The following is a 16558-nucleotide window of genomic DNA, read 5'->3' as shown; positions in this document are numbered from 1 at the left end:
TCAGGAATCTTGTTTCATCCTCCAAGATGTATGTAATAAGAAAATTTGATTAATTTTACTTTAATATATGAGTTCCATTTCAGATGATTTTGCTGGAGCTACTGACTGGTCTTGTATGTACTAATATATGACTATGTTTAGTTATTACTAATTGCACGTATCTTTTTCAGACAATAGAGAACAATGACCACCTCACCCAGAATGTGAGTGAAAGCTAAAGGATACGATTACAATAATAAATGAGATTCTCTTTCAGACGCTTGGGGTCCACCACCTCAACGTATGTATTATTGAAAGTAGATATTAATCGAGATTATTGTTGCTATAATGGCAGTGTGTTGATATTAAAATGTACCTTTTTCAGATTATTCGATGTGGCAGACGCTATGTATGTATTATTGAAAATAGAATATGATATTAAATGAGATTCTCTTTCAGATTATTGGGGTCCACCAGCACAGTATGTATTATTAGAAGTAGAATATTCCCAAGCAGCACACAATATTGGGCCCATATTGGCTGGTCATTGGCGATACGGGTCCAATATGGGACCCGCTTCGCCAAGATTTTCCCTATATTGGCTGAAAATGGGCAATATGGGCCCCATATTGCACGCTTTGAGCCAATATTGGGAAAATCCTGGCGATAAGCGCCTCATATTTAGCCCGCGTACACCCCATATTGACTGAAAATACAGAAAATTGTACGTACCCGTGTTGCACAAATGCCCAAGCAGCACGGCAAGATTGAACGTTGAAGCGTGTGAAATCCCTGTTGAAAGAAAAAAAAACATAGAGCCATCTGTATGAGCAATCACATGGAGCTCATATATGTGTTTATTGTATGAGCAATCATAGGTTCTATGAGCATGTATGAGCTATATGAGCACTCTCATACAGCGTATGAGCTATAATGAGCACTCTCATACAGCCTTTGAGCCATATGAGCATTCTCATACAGCGTATTCATGTACATGAATGCACATGAACCGTCTGAGCAAACGTGCAACATGCGTATTAAGCGAAAGTGACAACACGTGATTACAAAATACGGTTTGTTCAGGTACTGGCGCGACGTAGGTCCCTCAGAAAGCTTGCCAGTTTCTGTACAGGCACCTTTGATGTCGATGGTTTACCTTCTTCTGCATATTTGACGAAGGCATCCGTTGAAAAAGAAAGAACAAAATTAGAACTGCGCTAAATTTCTGCGCCTAGAAGTATTCCAGTTCCCACAACTTTTGTAAGTGAGCGGCGCCGGCAGGGCGGGGAAGAGGAGGAGGAAGAGAGATTGAGAATCGAATGGAACAGTAATAAACAGTTTTGAGACAGCAAAGTCTTACAGTTGGCGCAGCCGACAGGATACCCCAAGAACACACACGGTCCTCAGGATGTCCCCACAGTATCATCGTGTCCTCGTCCTTCGAGGTGTATCCCGAGAACATCCTGAGGATGACACTTGCGGACTGTCCGAGAAGAGTCATTCAGGTACGTCCTGTGCCCGTCCCTGTGGGTAGATAGTGGGACGAGAAATATTACTTTGTTTAGTTTACCAGCTCAGACTCCCTAAATACATTTTTTTTTTTCGGACGATCCTTGGACCCGATTGACATTCTTCTGAAATAAAGGGTGGTCTAGCGTAAAATTATCTGCCTCCGAAAAGGATGACTGTCTATGATACATGGAGCATTTCTCGTGGAAATGGACAGAAACGCGCGATTCTGTTATACTGCTTTTGACTTGCAAAGGTCCTACCTGAATGTCTCAAACCAAAATGAGTAAGAAACATAGACTTTGCAGTGATGCAGAGCTAACACGTCAATCAATTCCTCGCTTTTAGTAGGTTTTCTTCGCGTAATCGAAGGAAACATGGACAGCTCACCCTCTGTTTTGTGTTGCAGACGAGCATGGCTCTCGAATTTACGGAGGCTCGCGTAATAAGCAATAAACTGTATCTGTTTCTGCTTCGGAATGGTGCGGCCGATAACAAGGTCGTCGGGGCAGTACCGTTTGCGATGCTGTTCCGGGAAATAACTTTTCTTTCCCCTTTCGGAGTGAGTTTCTCAGACTTTTCTCCGCGTCTTTTATATTTCTATCTGCTTTCTTTTTAAACCGCTGCTAAGATGCATGGAGTCAGGATGAGACTGTTTTCTGTGCAATAAAAAAAACATTGATATGGGTTCTCCGACGAGTTGGGAGCTATTTTATAAGTGTGCATAGTGAAAAAGGGATATGAATATAAAAAAAAATGGTGCATCCTAGAAATGCTCTAGCACTGTTCTCAAGAGGTCCTCACGTAGGATCTGTGGATGATCTGAGGATACCATGGGGACGCTATATAGTGCCAAAATGACATGTTGAGGATGATTTGAGGATCCGATTCACCATCCTGGGGATGTCACCCCCGTCCATGCATGATGCTCTTAAGATATCCCTGGGATGATAGTGTGTTGTTGGGGTATGTGGGTTGAGCTCCACGCCGAAGCGGACTCGACCGGACACCTGCTTTTTACAAGCTGTACGCCGGCGGATGAGGAAGCCGTTGAACTTCCCAGAACGGTGAGCAGTGATGCTTTTCGCCAACTTGTGCTTTCAAAAACCATAGCTTTACTTGGCCTGGAATGAAGGCATCTGTAAAAGAATACGTTCGATCCTGTCATACGTTCCAACTCGCAAAAGCGAAATTTCATCCTCAACCCGATGTACTTACATTACCAGATCACTCTTCGGTGCCCTTCGAAGTCGCCCACCTCGATTTTGCCGAGATCAAGAAGAAGTCAGAGAATACAAAGAAAACTCAGTCCTTTCTACTGGCCATCGACCAATGCACACGAATGGTTGCCGCGCGAGTGGGAAAAGAAAATTCACACACCATAGTAGCCCTTTTGAGCCGACGCATGTTTCAGGACACCAAAACTATAATATCCGATAACGCATTGGCTTTCTAGAGCAAGCTCCTACAAGAGTTTGCGAACGAACGTGGCATCGCACTTAGATATGCATCGCCATACCACCCTGCGGGAAACGGTCTTGCCGAACGCGCAATCCGGGATATCAAACAGTACATCACGCTGTGCCCTGAATTCCCCGGAGGCTGGAAATGTTGTCTTGAAGCAGCCGTTCACCACCACAATAGATCGGAAACAGCAGCACTTGGATGCTCACCCCACTTCGCAGCTTCCGGTGAGCAAACAGTACTGCATGCAGACAAGCAACTTCATATCCAGGACGGTGTACAGCTGCATGAGAGACGCACTACTCCTACTGAAGAACTCAGACAGAACAGTCAATGAAGAGGTCCTACGATAAGCGCCACTCGAAAGATCCCTGTGGTACGCGTAGGAGACCTGGTCATGGTACGCAAAGGTATCCCTGGTACGGCTCGCAGTATCCACGGCCCCTACATCGTCCAGGAAACAGCTCACAAAAACGGCGTCCTCAAAAACATTGTATATGTAGCGCCGTCTGGGCATTCTGAATGTGCGGCAACAAGTATCATCCCTTACCATCTCAGGAGAGATGGAGCTCAACTGGGGGAGAATTGTAAGGGAGCGGCGCCGGCAGGGCGGGGAAGAGGAGGAGGAAGAGTGATTGAGAATCGAATGGAACAGAAATAAACAGTTTTGAGACAGCAAAGTCTTACAATTTATACAACCGTAGCGGTTCATGCTGAAATGGACATGATTAGGGCCCGTTTCTCATCCCAACGCATAGATCACAACTCCAAAGTATTAAGTTATATTTAGTGAGTCACAACAACGCACGAGGTCAATTTCCCGATTAAAATTCAACGTAACCTTTCTATAATGCTCGTGACGTCCAATGAACCCGGTTCTGAAACATCTGAGCAGTGCTTGCAAAACTGAGTGCATGTACTTGTTCGCTGCCCACTACAGCACCAGGTTGTGATACAGAGTGTTTGTGGCTTGCTTGACTACGGGGCATCCAAACACACACTTTTTGGAGCATGCTAACGTGCGATTTCGGTGCGCCCTGCAGCACGTAGCCACAAAATTTTGGTACAAGAATTTAGTGCGCGGCTTTTTTTAAACACTCCATACACACATGTAAAGGGTATCAGCGAACGCTTTCCACAAATAGTCACAAAAAGCAAGAATATGGTCCCAGTAAACCACCGATGTCCCAAGGACGTCCACAGAATGTTACCCTCAGGACGATCAAAACATCCTGAGGACATCCTGAAACATATTTTTGACATACTTGGGATGTACTCAGAAGTGCCAAAATAACATCCGCGTACGTTCCAAAGAAGTCCATCGTACGTCAATGACGATTTTTGACGGACCTCTAGTGGACCTTTTCCCCGTGCCTTAAGCAGGCTTACTGGGATTCTCTGAACATTACATCAATACCGCACAACAGTGCATATGAGTGGCACAAACAAGCAACAAACACTTTATTTCGTATGAAACGGAGCGTCATAGCATCGTATTACCTCACCAGGTATTATATCACAGCCTAACATGACAAGCATTTTTTTCGCAACTGGTTATTGAGCACTTACATGTCTTTGAAAACATGATGTCCATGAACATACACAGCACAAGGGTAAACTTAGGGTAAACTTACAAGGGGTAAACTTAAAGGTATATGCCCGCAATGTCCGAAGTGCGACTATGAAACATATCTTGAAGCACTGGCATAACCGGCGACCATGCTGCACTGTGTTTCGTACGACTGGAGATTTGCAATGTGTCCAGCTTGCCTTTCGTGCGCAAAAATTAACGCTATCCAACTTCGGCGAGATTCACTTTTCGCCATGGACTCCCTTGCCTGCCGCGTCATGTGAGCTTAACCTGCAAGAAATGTAATTTCAAAAACACTGCTACAGCAAAATGTCACTGTGAAGTACGCATCGACGTATACGCATACCTTTACACACAGCGCCTATGGTTGCAGTGTGGCAGTACACGGTGGTTTCGGTGCAATATCATCGGGCGCGGCCATGACGCACCCTCAGTGCATTCTCCTTCTGTACTTTCCAGTGCATTCTAGCATTCTCCCTATCAACAGCCCTATTGCCTGCGAAGACGGGAAAAGCATGGATAACCACGTAGTAGGAACGTGAATGCCTCACACATTGACTACGTACCTTCAAAAAGGGTAAAATCTTGAAAATGACGCCGGGTGACGCCACTTGTTGGAGATCCATAATTTACAATCATCCGCAACGACGTTTCCACACATCTGTAAAAGAGTCAATAAGGTGTGACACATTGTACTCCCCTGCAAATTCTTAGAATCTCTCAGCATTTTTTACATTCAGTGGCACAGCCGTAAAGGCTTGTGCTGCCGTGGAACACAAGTCAGTGAAGAGCTCTGAGACGCACTTTAGCGTAACTAACCTGATATCTTTCAACATTTCTGTGATGTATCTTTCCACGTCGTGATTGTGCTGTCCCAACCGTCTTGTTCACCGCAATGAATACGTCGAAAGTACCTGAAATTCATAGATTAGACATTAGTAACGGGGCCACTGACGATGTTACATCTTCACCTTGATAAGTGGTCACGAGTACACTTAGCTGAAAGATAAAGCATAAAGTCATAGGAATCAAAAGGGCAATAATCACACTGCTACATAAAGTAATAGAACCCACACGCTAGGAATGATACCAAACAAAAGTTGCACGAATCGTACAAACACAGAACTAACCTTTAAGAAATCGCAACGCTTCTGGACCTAGCTTCGAGGGTGCACACATAAAAGCACCCCCAGGCAACACTAGTAGGGCATAAAAACACATTCACAGCAGTCCAGGGCACCAGAGCAGCGACGAAACGCGAGACAACGGGCGCACGGACTAAGAAGACTAGGAGATGAAACTTCACTCTCTCCCGTGACCAGAGAATGAACGAGGAGCGCGCGCTCCGCGGCCCGGCCCGCAGTGCCATCTGTTGCACGAGGACGCATAATTTCCGAAGCATGCGGTCACGTAATGTACGAATTGACTGTCTGATTTGTCTTTGGATCTCGTTGGAATTGTGGCGAGAATTCAATGATGTTATGTCTTCTCGTTCCGGCAGGGAAGCACATCTGGACATGTAGTTTTGTGTGTTCCGTTCTACATGAAGATATTGAAAGAGATATCGAGGTCTTCTCGGCCTTCCCAACTTCCTTTATTGATACTACAGTAAAAGGAAACAGAAGCTAGAGACTGTGGTACATCTGCCAAGCTCAGACCATGTCGGGAGTTTCTCTGTAAATTCTTGATGAATAATGTTTGTGTGTTGCCACTTCGCTACCACGGATAAAAATTAGTGTCACTGTTTTAGGTTCTTGCTGCACGCTGTTGAACGTTATCATAAGGATGCAAAAATATAATGAGCATCGAAAATATGTTTGTATTCTACTTCTAAATCAACATCCGATCGGGACGCAATTTCGAAGTCCCAGTGATATTGTGATGTGCGACAACAAAGTTCATCGGCCATCGCGCGCGCACCATCTGGCGCTCACGCCAATCAATCATTCCTTCGCCTGCCATCAACCTGTATGGTTGTCTCCTACCTTTTCCCTCTGTCGCGACAGCCCACAACTGGTGACCCGGACGTGATTCGAACGCCCTTCGCTTCACTCATGAAGGAGTCACCGGCCACTTCGCGCGTTAACCACGTCGCAGTTCGGGCTACCATCAAGCTTGTGCCCGACCGTTCCATCTGGCCTGGTGCGCGTCAGGATCTCCGCCACTGGGTGCGGTCATGCGTTCCTTGCCAGCTGAGCAAGATTCATCGCCACACCACCTCACCCTTGAGCAAGTTTCTTCCACCCTCGCGGCGTTTCTCCAAAATCCATCTGGATATCGTCGGTCCTCTACCTCACTTAGACAGCTACCGCTACTTGTTGACATGCGTCGACCGTTTTTCACGGTGACCTGAAGCCGCGCCCATGAAGGACTCCACCGCCCAAACCGTGGCTTCTACCTTCATGGCCACATGGGTAGCGCGCTTCGGAGTGCCTGACGAAGTCATCGCGGACCGAGGCCCGCAGTTCGAGAGTCACCTTTTCCGGGCCTTCGCGAAGTTCCTAGGAACCGCCCGCCTTTGAACCACTGAGTACCATCCTGCCTGCAACGGTCTGGTCGAACGGTTTCACAGGCACCTGAAGCAAGCCTTAATGGCCCACGGCGATCGCAATCGCTGGAGAGAGTTCCTTCCTTTCGCCCTTCTGGGAATCCGGGCCGCCCTCAAACTCGACCTCGGCTGCTCGTCGGCCGAGATTGTCTATGGAGCGCCCCTCCGACTGCCCGCAGACCTCTTCACCCCAATGGAACCCTCCAGCACGACCCCTCCAGAATACGCACGGCACCTTCAGAGGCTTTTCGCCGACTTACGAGCAACTCCAACACGAGCCGTTTCCACTTTTCCTTCCTATGTTTCCCCCGACTTGTCAAGTGCCACGCACATCTTCCTCCGCACGGACTCGATCCGCCGGTCCCTCCAACCTCCTGCCGCTGTGTGTTCCTTTTTCTGGCCCGCATCAGGTCCTCAAAAGACCTTCACCATCAACTTGAACGGCCACCCTGAGGTCGTTTCGATCGACCGGATTAAGCCGGCGTTCGTAGAGGCGATCTCTCCCATTTCCTGTCACCTGCATGATGTCGCCGCACCGCCTTCAGCTGCACTAGCGCCTTCGAAGACCGTTACCTGGGCTGACCGTTCGCAAACTCATCCCTTCGGTCCTCGTCGACCCTTTTTTCCCCTCACTATTCGCCACCTGCCTCCCATCCTCAAGCACCCTCGGTGATCACCATCACCTTTTTTTTTCTTTTTTCGGGGGGTGGGGGGTGGGGGGGGGGTGGAGTATAGTTGTGGTGCGCGACGACAAAGTTTATCGGCCATCGCGCACGCCACCATCTGGCGCTCACTCCAATAAATCATTCCTTCGCCTGCCATCAACCTGTGTGGTTGCCTCCTACCTTTTCCATCTGTCGCGACAACCCACCATCATTAAAATACATCCTGGTTAGACAACGCTAGGACGTTTCGAATGACGTCTTATTTACATCATCGGGACATCTCTTGCGGATCAGGACTTGGGGATCTTTTCAGGACGTCCATGGAACATCGGGGGTTTACTGGGGAAGTTGCAGACAGGTAACCCGTCAGACATAACGAACGATAACGGAAACACGGGACTGCAACGTACCTGTAATGCGCACACGCCTCCCACGACTTCCGTAGGTTGATGCCAAGGTACACACACAAAACATCTTCAGTGATTACTGAAACGGCACAAAGGCACTGTCACAGCATGGAGACGGCGACGAAAATATGAGTCCCACGCAGAGCGAAACGAAATACGTCTGTAGAGCGAGAAATGGGGCGACCAGGCTCTACTGAGGTTGATGGGTTTAATGACGGTTAATGGCGATGAACCGAAAACGAAAGCTCGGGTCACGCGCAGTGCTGCGCGTAACCGATGGCGGTGCTGGTGATGATGATGACGCTGCTGCTACAGGCCCCCCCCCCCCCCCCGTGGCGGATGACAAAGCTGGCGAGGAGGGCCGAGGGTAGCGGGAAGGTCGGGCGTCGAAGCCAAGGAGGGCAGGAGGTGGACCCTAGGCGGCGGGCGGCTCGTAGTGTGCGAGCTGCGGAGCCCAATGCACTCGACGTGGAGGGGGAGGAAGGCTTGAGACAGGAGGTGAGCGCGGACGTAGGGGGGGCGGGTAGGGCGATACCAGAGGTGCCGACTCCAGGAATGCGGGCTTGAGCCTGTCGATGGCCACAGTGTCAGGTCCCCATGGAAGATCGAGGCGGAAAAACTTCCCAGCTCGCGAGATGACCTTGTAGGGGCCGTCATAGGGAGACTGCAAGCTGGAGCGCACAGAGTCCCGGCGGACGAAGACGTGGGTCGCTTGATTAAGGTCGGGGCTCACGAATACGCGTGTTGCGGGACCGGAGCGGGTAGGCGTGGGCTTGAGGTCCCGGAAGAGCTGGCGGAGGCGGTCGATGTATGAGGAAGGGTCGTGCACGAGCGGGGCCGATGGGGCGAAGAATGCTCCGGGAAGGCGGAGCGGGCAGCCGTAGACCATGTGGGCCGCGCTGCAGTCATCCTGGCGGATCGCGGCGCGAAGGCCAAGCAGGACGAAGGGTAGACGCTCGGGCCAGGTTGTGTCGCCGTGGTCAGTGGCGCGGAGGGAAGCCTTGAGCTGCCGATGAAGGCGCTCGACCTGGCCGTTGGCAGCCGGATGGTAGGCCGTGGTTCGGATGTGATGGGTTCCGAGGGCGCTGCACAGGTGACGGAAGAGGGCCGATTCAAACTGGCGCCCTCTGCCCGTGGTTACAGTGGACGGGACGCCGAATCGGGAAACCCAGGAGAAGAGGAATGCGTGGGCCACCGTTTCTGCCCTGATGTCAGGAATCGGCCCTCCGGCCAGCGGGTAAAGCGGTCGATGCACGAGAGCAGGTAGCGGTAGCCTTTGGCCGGAGGAAGCGGGCCGACCAAGTCGATGTGGACCTGGTCGAAACGTGCATCTGGCGGAAGGAACCGCGATGGAGGCGAGATGGTGTGGCGATGGATTTTCGACCGCTGGCAGACAAGGCAGGCGCGCGCCCAGTCACGGACATCGGCATTCATGCGAGGCCACATGTAGCGCTCGGCGACGATCTTTTGCGTGCCGCGCACGCCAGGGTGGGACAGCGAGTGGAGGGCGTTGAAAACAGGCCGGCGGAAGTCCAGGGGAACGAAAGGGCGCGGGGTACCAGTAGAAGTGTCGCACCAGAGACTCGCCGTCGAACCGGGGTGCGAGATTTCCCGAAAAGTGGTGGATGAGGCGGGGGATGAACGAAGATAAGCGAGCTCTTGATCAGCCTGTTGCGCCTGGGCAATGCCGTCCAAGTCGACCGCGGGGGGCGGATGGAGAGCATTGACGTCCGGCCGCGAGGGTGCGTCGGCAGCGGCATTGTCTTCGCCTGCGACGTGTCGCACATCTGTCGTGAACTCCAAGAGGTAGCACATGTGGCGGGTTTCACGAGGCGAGTGGTTGAGGGAGGCCGATCGCAGGGCGAACATGAGAGGCTTGTGGTCGGTGTACAGCACAAACGGGCGGCCCTCGAGAAAATGGCTGTAGTGTCTGCATGCCAGGTAGGCGGCGAGGAGCTCACGCCCAAAGGTGCTGTAGCGTGCTTCTGCTGGCGAGAGGCGCTGGGAAAAGAAACCGAGAGGTTTCCGGTTGCCATCCTGACGCTGCTGCAAGACTGCGCCGACAGCAGCAGTGGAGGCGTCGACGAACAACGCTCTGTCGGCGTCAGGACGAGGATGGTGGAGAGCACAGCATCTGCCAGGGCCTGCTTGACCTCTGCGAACGCGTTCTGCTGCCGGTGTCCACTCCAGAGGGGCAGCACGGGCCTCTTTCGGATGGTCAGCGCCGAGAGCTGCGTAGAGAGGCTGGAGCAAGGAAAAAAGTCACGAGGCCGAGGAATGAACGAAGTCCTTCGCGAGAGGTGGGGGCAGGAAAGTCTCGGATGGCCTGGACCTTGGATGCGAGTGGCCGGATGCCTCGCGGGGTGATGGTGTGTCCCAGGAAGGCAAGGGTGGTAACGCCAAACTCGCACTTCGCGGCACTGATTGAGACTCCGTAGTCGTCCAGGCGCGAGAACAGGGCGCGCAGATGGGCGCGATGAGCCTCCGGAGATGGACTTGCGACGAGGATGTCATCCATGTATGCGAATGCGAAGTCCAGGCCGCGGAGCACTTCGTTGATGAATCGTTGGAATGTCTGCGCAGCATTACGAAGGCCAGAGGGCATCCGCACGTATTCAAAGAGGCCAAAAGGGGTGGTTATAGCAGTCTGGACGGGAATTTGGTGATAGGCTTTGATGAGGTCTATCTTGGAGAAGATCGTCGCTCCGTCAAGAAGTCCGCGGTGAAGTCCTGAATATGGGGAAGCGGGTATCTGTCCGGTACCGTGACGATGTTGAGTGCACGGTAGTCCCCACATGGGCGCCAATCACCAGGTGTTGCTTTGGGCACCATGTGGAGAGCGGAAGACCACGGGCTGGAGGAAGGCCGAATGATCCCCAGTTCGAGCATGTGCTCAAATTCCCTCTTTGCAAGGCGCTCCGGAGCCAGCCGTCTGGGGCGAGCGAAGACAGGGGGGGGGGGGGGGGCCCGTGTCACGATGTGGTGAGTGACGCTGTGGCGAGGTGGGCAGGAGGCGTGCGATTGGCGCAGGACAGCGGGGAACTCCGTGACAATGTCGGCGAAAGCCGTGGGCAACGGTAGCCGTATGGTGGGACTAATGGCGGCTATATGCGCTGGGGCTCCATAAACGTGCAAAGAAGTAGTGTTGTCGACGAGGCGCTGGCGTCTAATATCCACAATAAGGTCGAAATGATGGAGGAAGTCGGCGCCAAGGATAGCGAAGGGGAGGTCGGCGATGGTAAAAACCCAAAGAAATACTCTGCGCAGGCCGAGGTCAAGGGTGACGGAGCGTTGACCGTAAGTTGATATGGTGGACTTGTTGACGGCCTGCAAAGCCAAGTCTCGTTGTCGGTGTCGTTTTTCTGCGGGGGTTGGTGGAACGACGCTGACGTCAGCCCGGGTATCCACGAGGAAGCGACAGCCGGGCACGCGGTCCGTGATCCGGAAGAGCCGGCTGTTGTTGCCCCCAGCCACGCCAGCCGTTAATGGTTGGGGGGAACGTTTCCCTGCTGCGAGCAAGGGGCCTGGCAGTTCCTTGCGGCATCGCCGAATTTTCGATGGTACCAGCAGAACTGGTGCTGAGAGGGCGAAGGAGACCGTTGACGGGATGCCGAGCAGCGACGGCAAAACGGGCGCCGAGGGGAACGTGGTCGCTGCGGGGGAATGGCGTCCACCCGGTTCACCAGGGCCGCCACCGTAGTCTGGAGTCGCTGGAGCAACGTGCTGATGGGATTGATTGCAACGTCCACCGGTGGAGGGGAGGTGCGGGGGGCCAGGGCGGCAACGGCTTCTGGTGATGGTAGGCCAGCAAAATCCAGAATACGGTCCGCCATCTTCGCCAAGTCATCCAGGCGGGAATTTTCGCCGGCGGCCAGGATCATGCGTACATTGTGGGGCAAACGTTGTAGGAAGAGTTCGCGTAGTAGTGAGTCGTCCGTGGTAGGGTTGCCCGCGAGGTCGCGCATGCGGCGTAGTAGCTGTGTGGGCCGTCGATCGCCGAGCTCTTCCCTGTTGAGAAGCTGCTGCAATCGCCGCTCCTCCGAAGCAGACGTACGGCGAATTAACTCGTCCCTTAAGGTGTCGTAGGGCAACTCGGGGTGAGGGTGGATTATTAGGTCGCGGACTTCCGCCGCAGCTTCGGGAGGAAGGTTTGCGATCGCGTAGCCAAACCTTGAGGCTTGAGAAGTGACGCGGCGTCCGTCGAAGAGAACCTCCGCCTGCGCGAACCACAGCTGAGGGTCGGAGATGGAGAAAGGCGGCAGGCGGAGCGGTTCCACAGAAGCCTCAAGCGGTGGAAGTGGCGGTGGCTGGCTGGGAGGCGAAGAGCTGGTGGAGTGCTGGTCACCGTTCATGATGGTGGAACGTTGGAACGCACGTCCGGGTCACCAGTTGTAGAGCGAAAAGTGAGGCGACCAGGCTCTACTGAGGTTGATGGGTTTAATGACGGTTAATGGCGATGAACCGAAAACGAAAGCTCGGGTCACGTGCAGTGCTGCGCGTAACCGATGGCGGTGCTGGTGATGATGATAACGCTGCTGCTACACGTCCAGACGGCTCCGAGAAGCAGCGTAGATTAAGCAAGTAAGCGCCCAAGCACTGAGATAGCACTCGCAACGGTTTGGGTGAGAATAGTGAAGCCAAATAGAATGTTGTAGGACACGGAACGGGAAACATGCACCTAAATTTGAACAGAATCGGACGAAGGGAAATGGAGTTCCGGCCGTTACGGCCCGACGACAGTGACGAAAGGCCATCCCTTGATAGGCCATCGCCAGACGCTGTGGCGCCAGCACTCCGAGGTGAATACAGTTCCGGCACAGTTCCCTTAGAAGTCGGCCCAGGACGCACATTCCCCCAGGGCGTGAGTCGTGACGTTGTCCACATACGTGAGGCCGACAACGGCAAGCCCTATCACCACCACCACCACCACCGAGGTGAATAAGTGGTTAACTAAACGGTCCGCGGTCATACCTTCCTCATACTGCTCGAAATGCGGCTCATACTGCGCATAACGTCGCTCATGGTGCTCATTGCTTTTCTCATATTGCTTAGATCTGCGCACATAGGGCGTCGTTGGCCTTGCCGTGCGGTTCAAACGTTGCTCATACTGCCCATAACGTTGCTCGTAGTGCCCATAGCGTTGCTCATATTGCCCATAGTGTTGCTCATACTGCTCACTGCCTTTCTCCTGTTGCTCATTGCTTTACACATAGAAAGTTCTATGAGTTTTTCCATGAGTTTTTATAGCATGAGTGGTTCCAATGTGCTGTCAGGCGGGGCCCCTTCCTGCCTTCCCACTTCAAGTCAGGCTCCATTGTGGATACTTGGGTAGCATGAGTGGTTTCAATGTGCCTTCAGGTTGCGCCCTGTCCTGCCATATCATTTGAAGTCATGTCACACTGTGGATCCTTGGGTAACATGGGTGGTTCCAGTGCGCCTCCATGCTGGGCCTCATCCTGCATTCCCCCTTGAAGTCAGGTCCCATTGTGGATCCTTGGGTTGCATGAGTGGTTCTAGTATGCCTCCAGGCTGGGCCGCATCCTGCCATCCCACCTGAAGTCAGGTCCTATTCTGGATCCGCGGGTAGTATGACTCGTTCCAATGTGCCTCCAGGCTGGGCCCCGTCCTGCCATATCATTTGAAGTCAGGTCCCATTGTGGATCCTTGGGTAGCATGTGTGGTTCCGGTGTGCCTCCAGGCTGGGCCTCGTCCTACCATCCCCCTTGAAGTCAGGTCTCATTGTGGATCTTTAGGTAGCAGAGTGGTTCCAGTGTGCCTCCAGTCTGGGCCACGTCCTGCCATCCCACTTGAAGTCAGGACCCATTGTGGTACCTAAAGTGGTATGTGTGGCCCACTGTGTATCTATCTTGCAAGCACAACCCAGCAGCCCACTTAAAGCCGAGACGAATTGTGATATGTCTGGCCACAGTGTTCCACGGTCACACCTGATATTGGAAACCACTTTGAAGCCAGTACTACGTATGAGCTGTACATGTTCCATTGTACAATTACATACAATCACCATCTAGCGTTCTCCTATTTAAAATCTTCTAGCTTCATATCAGAGTACTGTATCACAGGGCCAAGGTACTATTTTTGTCGAATATGTGACTTCGTGAAGTGGGTCCACCTGATTACAAAGTGGTTTCCAACTGGTTCACCCAGTTACCAGTTCAACTGGATGTCCCTATACCACCAGGTCCCACTTCATTACCCGGTGGTTTCCAGTTGGTTTGCGCAGGCTGCAGTTCAACTGGATGTGCGTACATCTGGTTCCACTTCACTGCCAAGTGATTTCCAACTGGTTGAAAACAGACTCCAGTTGAAATGGACGCCATGAAGTGGGAAGTGGATGTGGTGTCCCGCTTCGCTGGCAAGCGGACTTGTGCCAGGTCCACTGTAACTTTGAGACCTGCCCTAGAAATATGCGAATCTTCGCCGGGCTGAATTGAAGACGCTCTGCATTAGTTGCAGATGCATACAGCTGCTCAAGTAGTACGTGCAGGTATGTATATATAATTTTTTTATATAATTGGGTGTTTACGTCGCGAGACAACTGAGATCATGAGCGACGCCACAGCGGTCGGTCTGTGGATTGCTTTTGCCCACCTGAGGGTTCTTTAACGTGCGATGAAAGCTCATCACACGGCACCCCGTATTTAACGTGCCTCGCGGAAGACGGCGTGTCTAAGCCACTTGTACCCTGCCACCAAGTTGCTGGCGTCCTCGGCCGGGTTCGAACCCGCGAAGAAGGCGAACACGCTACCGACTGAGCCACCGAGGCCCGTGCAGGTATGTGCACCGGGAGTTTTTGCAACGGCAAATGATAATCTTAATTTACATTTCATAATATATCTGTCGTTTATGGCCCTACCGCAATTCACCGAAGTTAATTTTTCGTCCCTAAATATGCCAGAAACATTCGCGCAGCGTATCGAAATTAAATATTGCGTAATTTTCACATGATTTTGAAACCGAAACTTTAACGGCCTCGTCGTCGACAAGAGGAGCAGACTGAGCGCCATCTGCATCAGTATGTGTTTTCACACAGGTGTGACACAAACCCACGATTGCAGGTGGGAGTAAGTCGCCATCTTCCCATGCATTTCTCCCTATTCAGCGCGTCAAACGGCGGCGGCAGCCATCAGACGTCCCCCAGTTATTAGCACAGAAATAGCGCTTCCCATACTTGGCGCAAAGTATAAAGTGTCTGGGGACACTGTGCCTAAAGTTGGATGATTGTTTGGATCCAAGTGGATTACACACTCAATTCAAGCCATCCAACTGGCAACTTGTCCAAGCCAAGCCTAAGTGCTCCTAATGGCAACAAGAAGAAATGCGATATCGTCGGTTTGTGAATTGAGGAAACGTATTTTTCGAAGTTCCTGATCTACAATGTGCTGCACAGTTTTGTGAAATTGGTGATTTGTGGCTTCCGAGCTTCAAGCCTTGTTTACGTCATCGCGTTTGTTGGAGTAGTGTTGTCGGTGCTGTGACCTTTACATTTGCGTGCCATTTACCACTTCTACCATGAACGATGTCCTGCGTTCGTTTTTGTCAATTCGTTTTAAGTTTAGCGAAGTGAAGTAAGCATATGGATCATCGTGATAGCTGCATCACGCAATTGAACTATTAACAGATGCATCAAGTTGTTTGCATCGAATGAACTGCGCATGTTGATGGTACATGGCACAGAGCTCTGTAGGTCGATGTGCGATATCATAATCTGCCGTGATTTAGACAGAATAGCTATTCGAATGCACGAAGTAGAGGGAAACGTGTAGGTGAATGAGAGAGCAACACACAACCTTGTTACAACAAAGAAAATCTGTTTATCAATGCCAGTCACGATTTTATTAGAGAACGGTACAGCAAAATTAAGCTGTTTCACGGGGTAGTCAACAAACATGTAGCTGCTGCCGCCAAGGAGCATGTAAAAACGTAGTTGTGGATGGGATGCTGTTCTACAGCGCTACGTCTGAGCAAAGTATACTTGCGTCCGTCTTTTTTTTAAAGTATGCTCCGTACAAAAGGGAAGAAAAATGTGGAGGTACAGTCTTTCAGTTTCGCATCTGTAAATCAGGGTAACATCAGGTGCTGCTGATGCATTTGGGTTTTATAAGCTTCGTAATTATGCGTGCAACTGGACCTCAGGTAAAGGAAGTCAAATATACAGTTGTCCCAATTAATGGTCACAAACGCTGAATGTTGTGACATCAAACGTGCCTTGCATAGTTTATTTGTGCACTAAAATAATTTTACATCATACATATGCATTCATATTGCCACTAATTAGTAGATATGATACATGATTGGAGTTCAGACAGAGATTATGTTCAAACACAATTGGGGCTCAACTGATTCGGGGTAATAATCAGTAGGAGATAAGTTTAAC

The 16558-nt window shown here is 51.4% G+C and overlaps 1 protein-coding gene across 1 annotated transcript; it reads left to right on the top strand.

The window, feature by feature from the left end:
• The first annotated feature begins 7134 nt into the window (after nucleotides 1-7134).
• Nucleotides 7135-7764, top strand: LOC135381354 (uncharacterized). Its single transcript, XM_064612544.1, has one exon. It carries the CDS (start codon nucleotides 7135-7137, stop codon nucleotides 7762-7764), a length of 630 nt encoding a protein of 209 aa, XP_064468614.1.
• The last annotated feature ends 8794 nt before the right edge of the window (nucleotides 7765-16558 follow it).

This window comes from Ornithodoros turicata, chromosome 1 (assembly GCF_037126465.1).
Source record: "Ornithodoros turicata isolate Travis chromosome 1, ASM3712646v1, whole genome shotgun sequence".
Classification (NCBI taxonomy): Eukaryota; Metazoa; Arthropoda; class Arachnida; order Ixodida; family Argasidae; genus Ornithodoros; species Ornithodoros turicata.
This window is presented reverse-complemented; position numbering and strand designations above follow the sequence as displayed.

Bases quoted from the DNA above. Each gene is read 5' to 3' on its own strand.
- LOC135381354 (XM_064612544.1), top strand. From the start codon at position 7,135: ATGGCCCACGGCGATCGCAATCGCTGGAGAGAGTTCCTTCCTTTCGCC.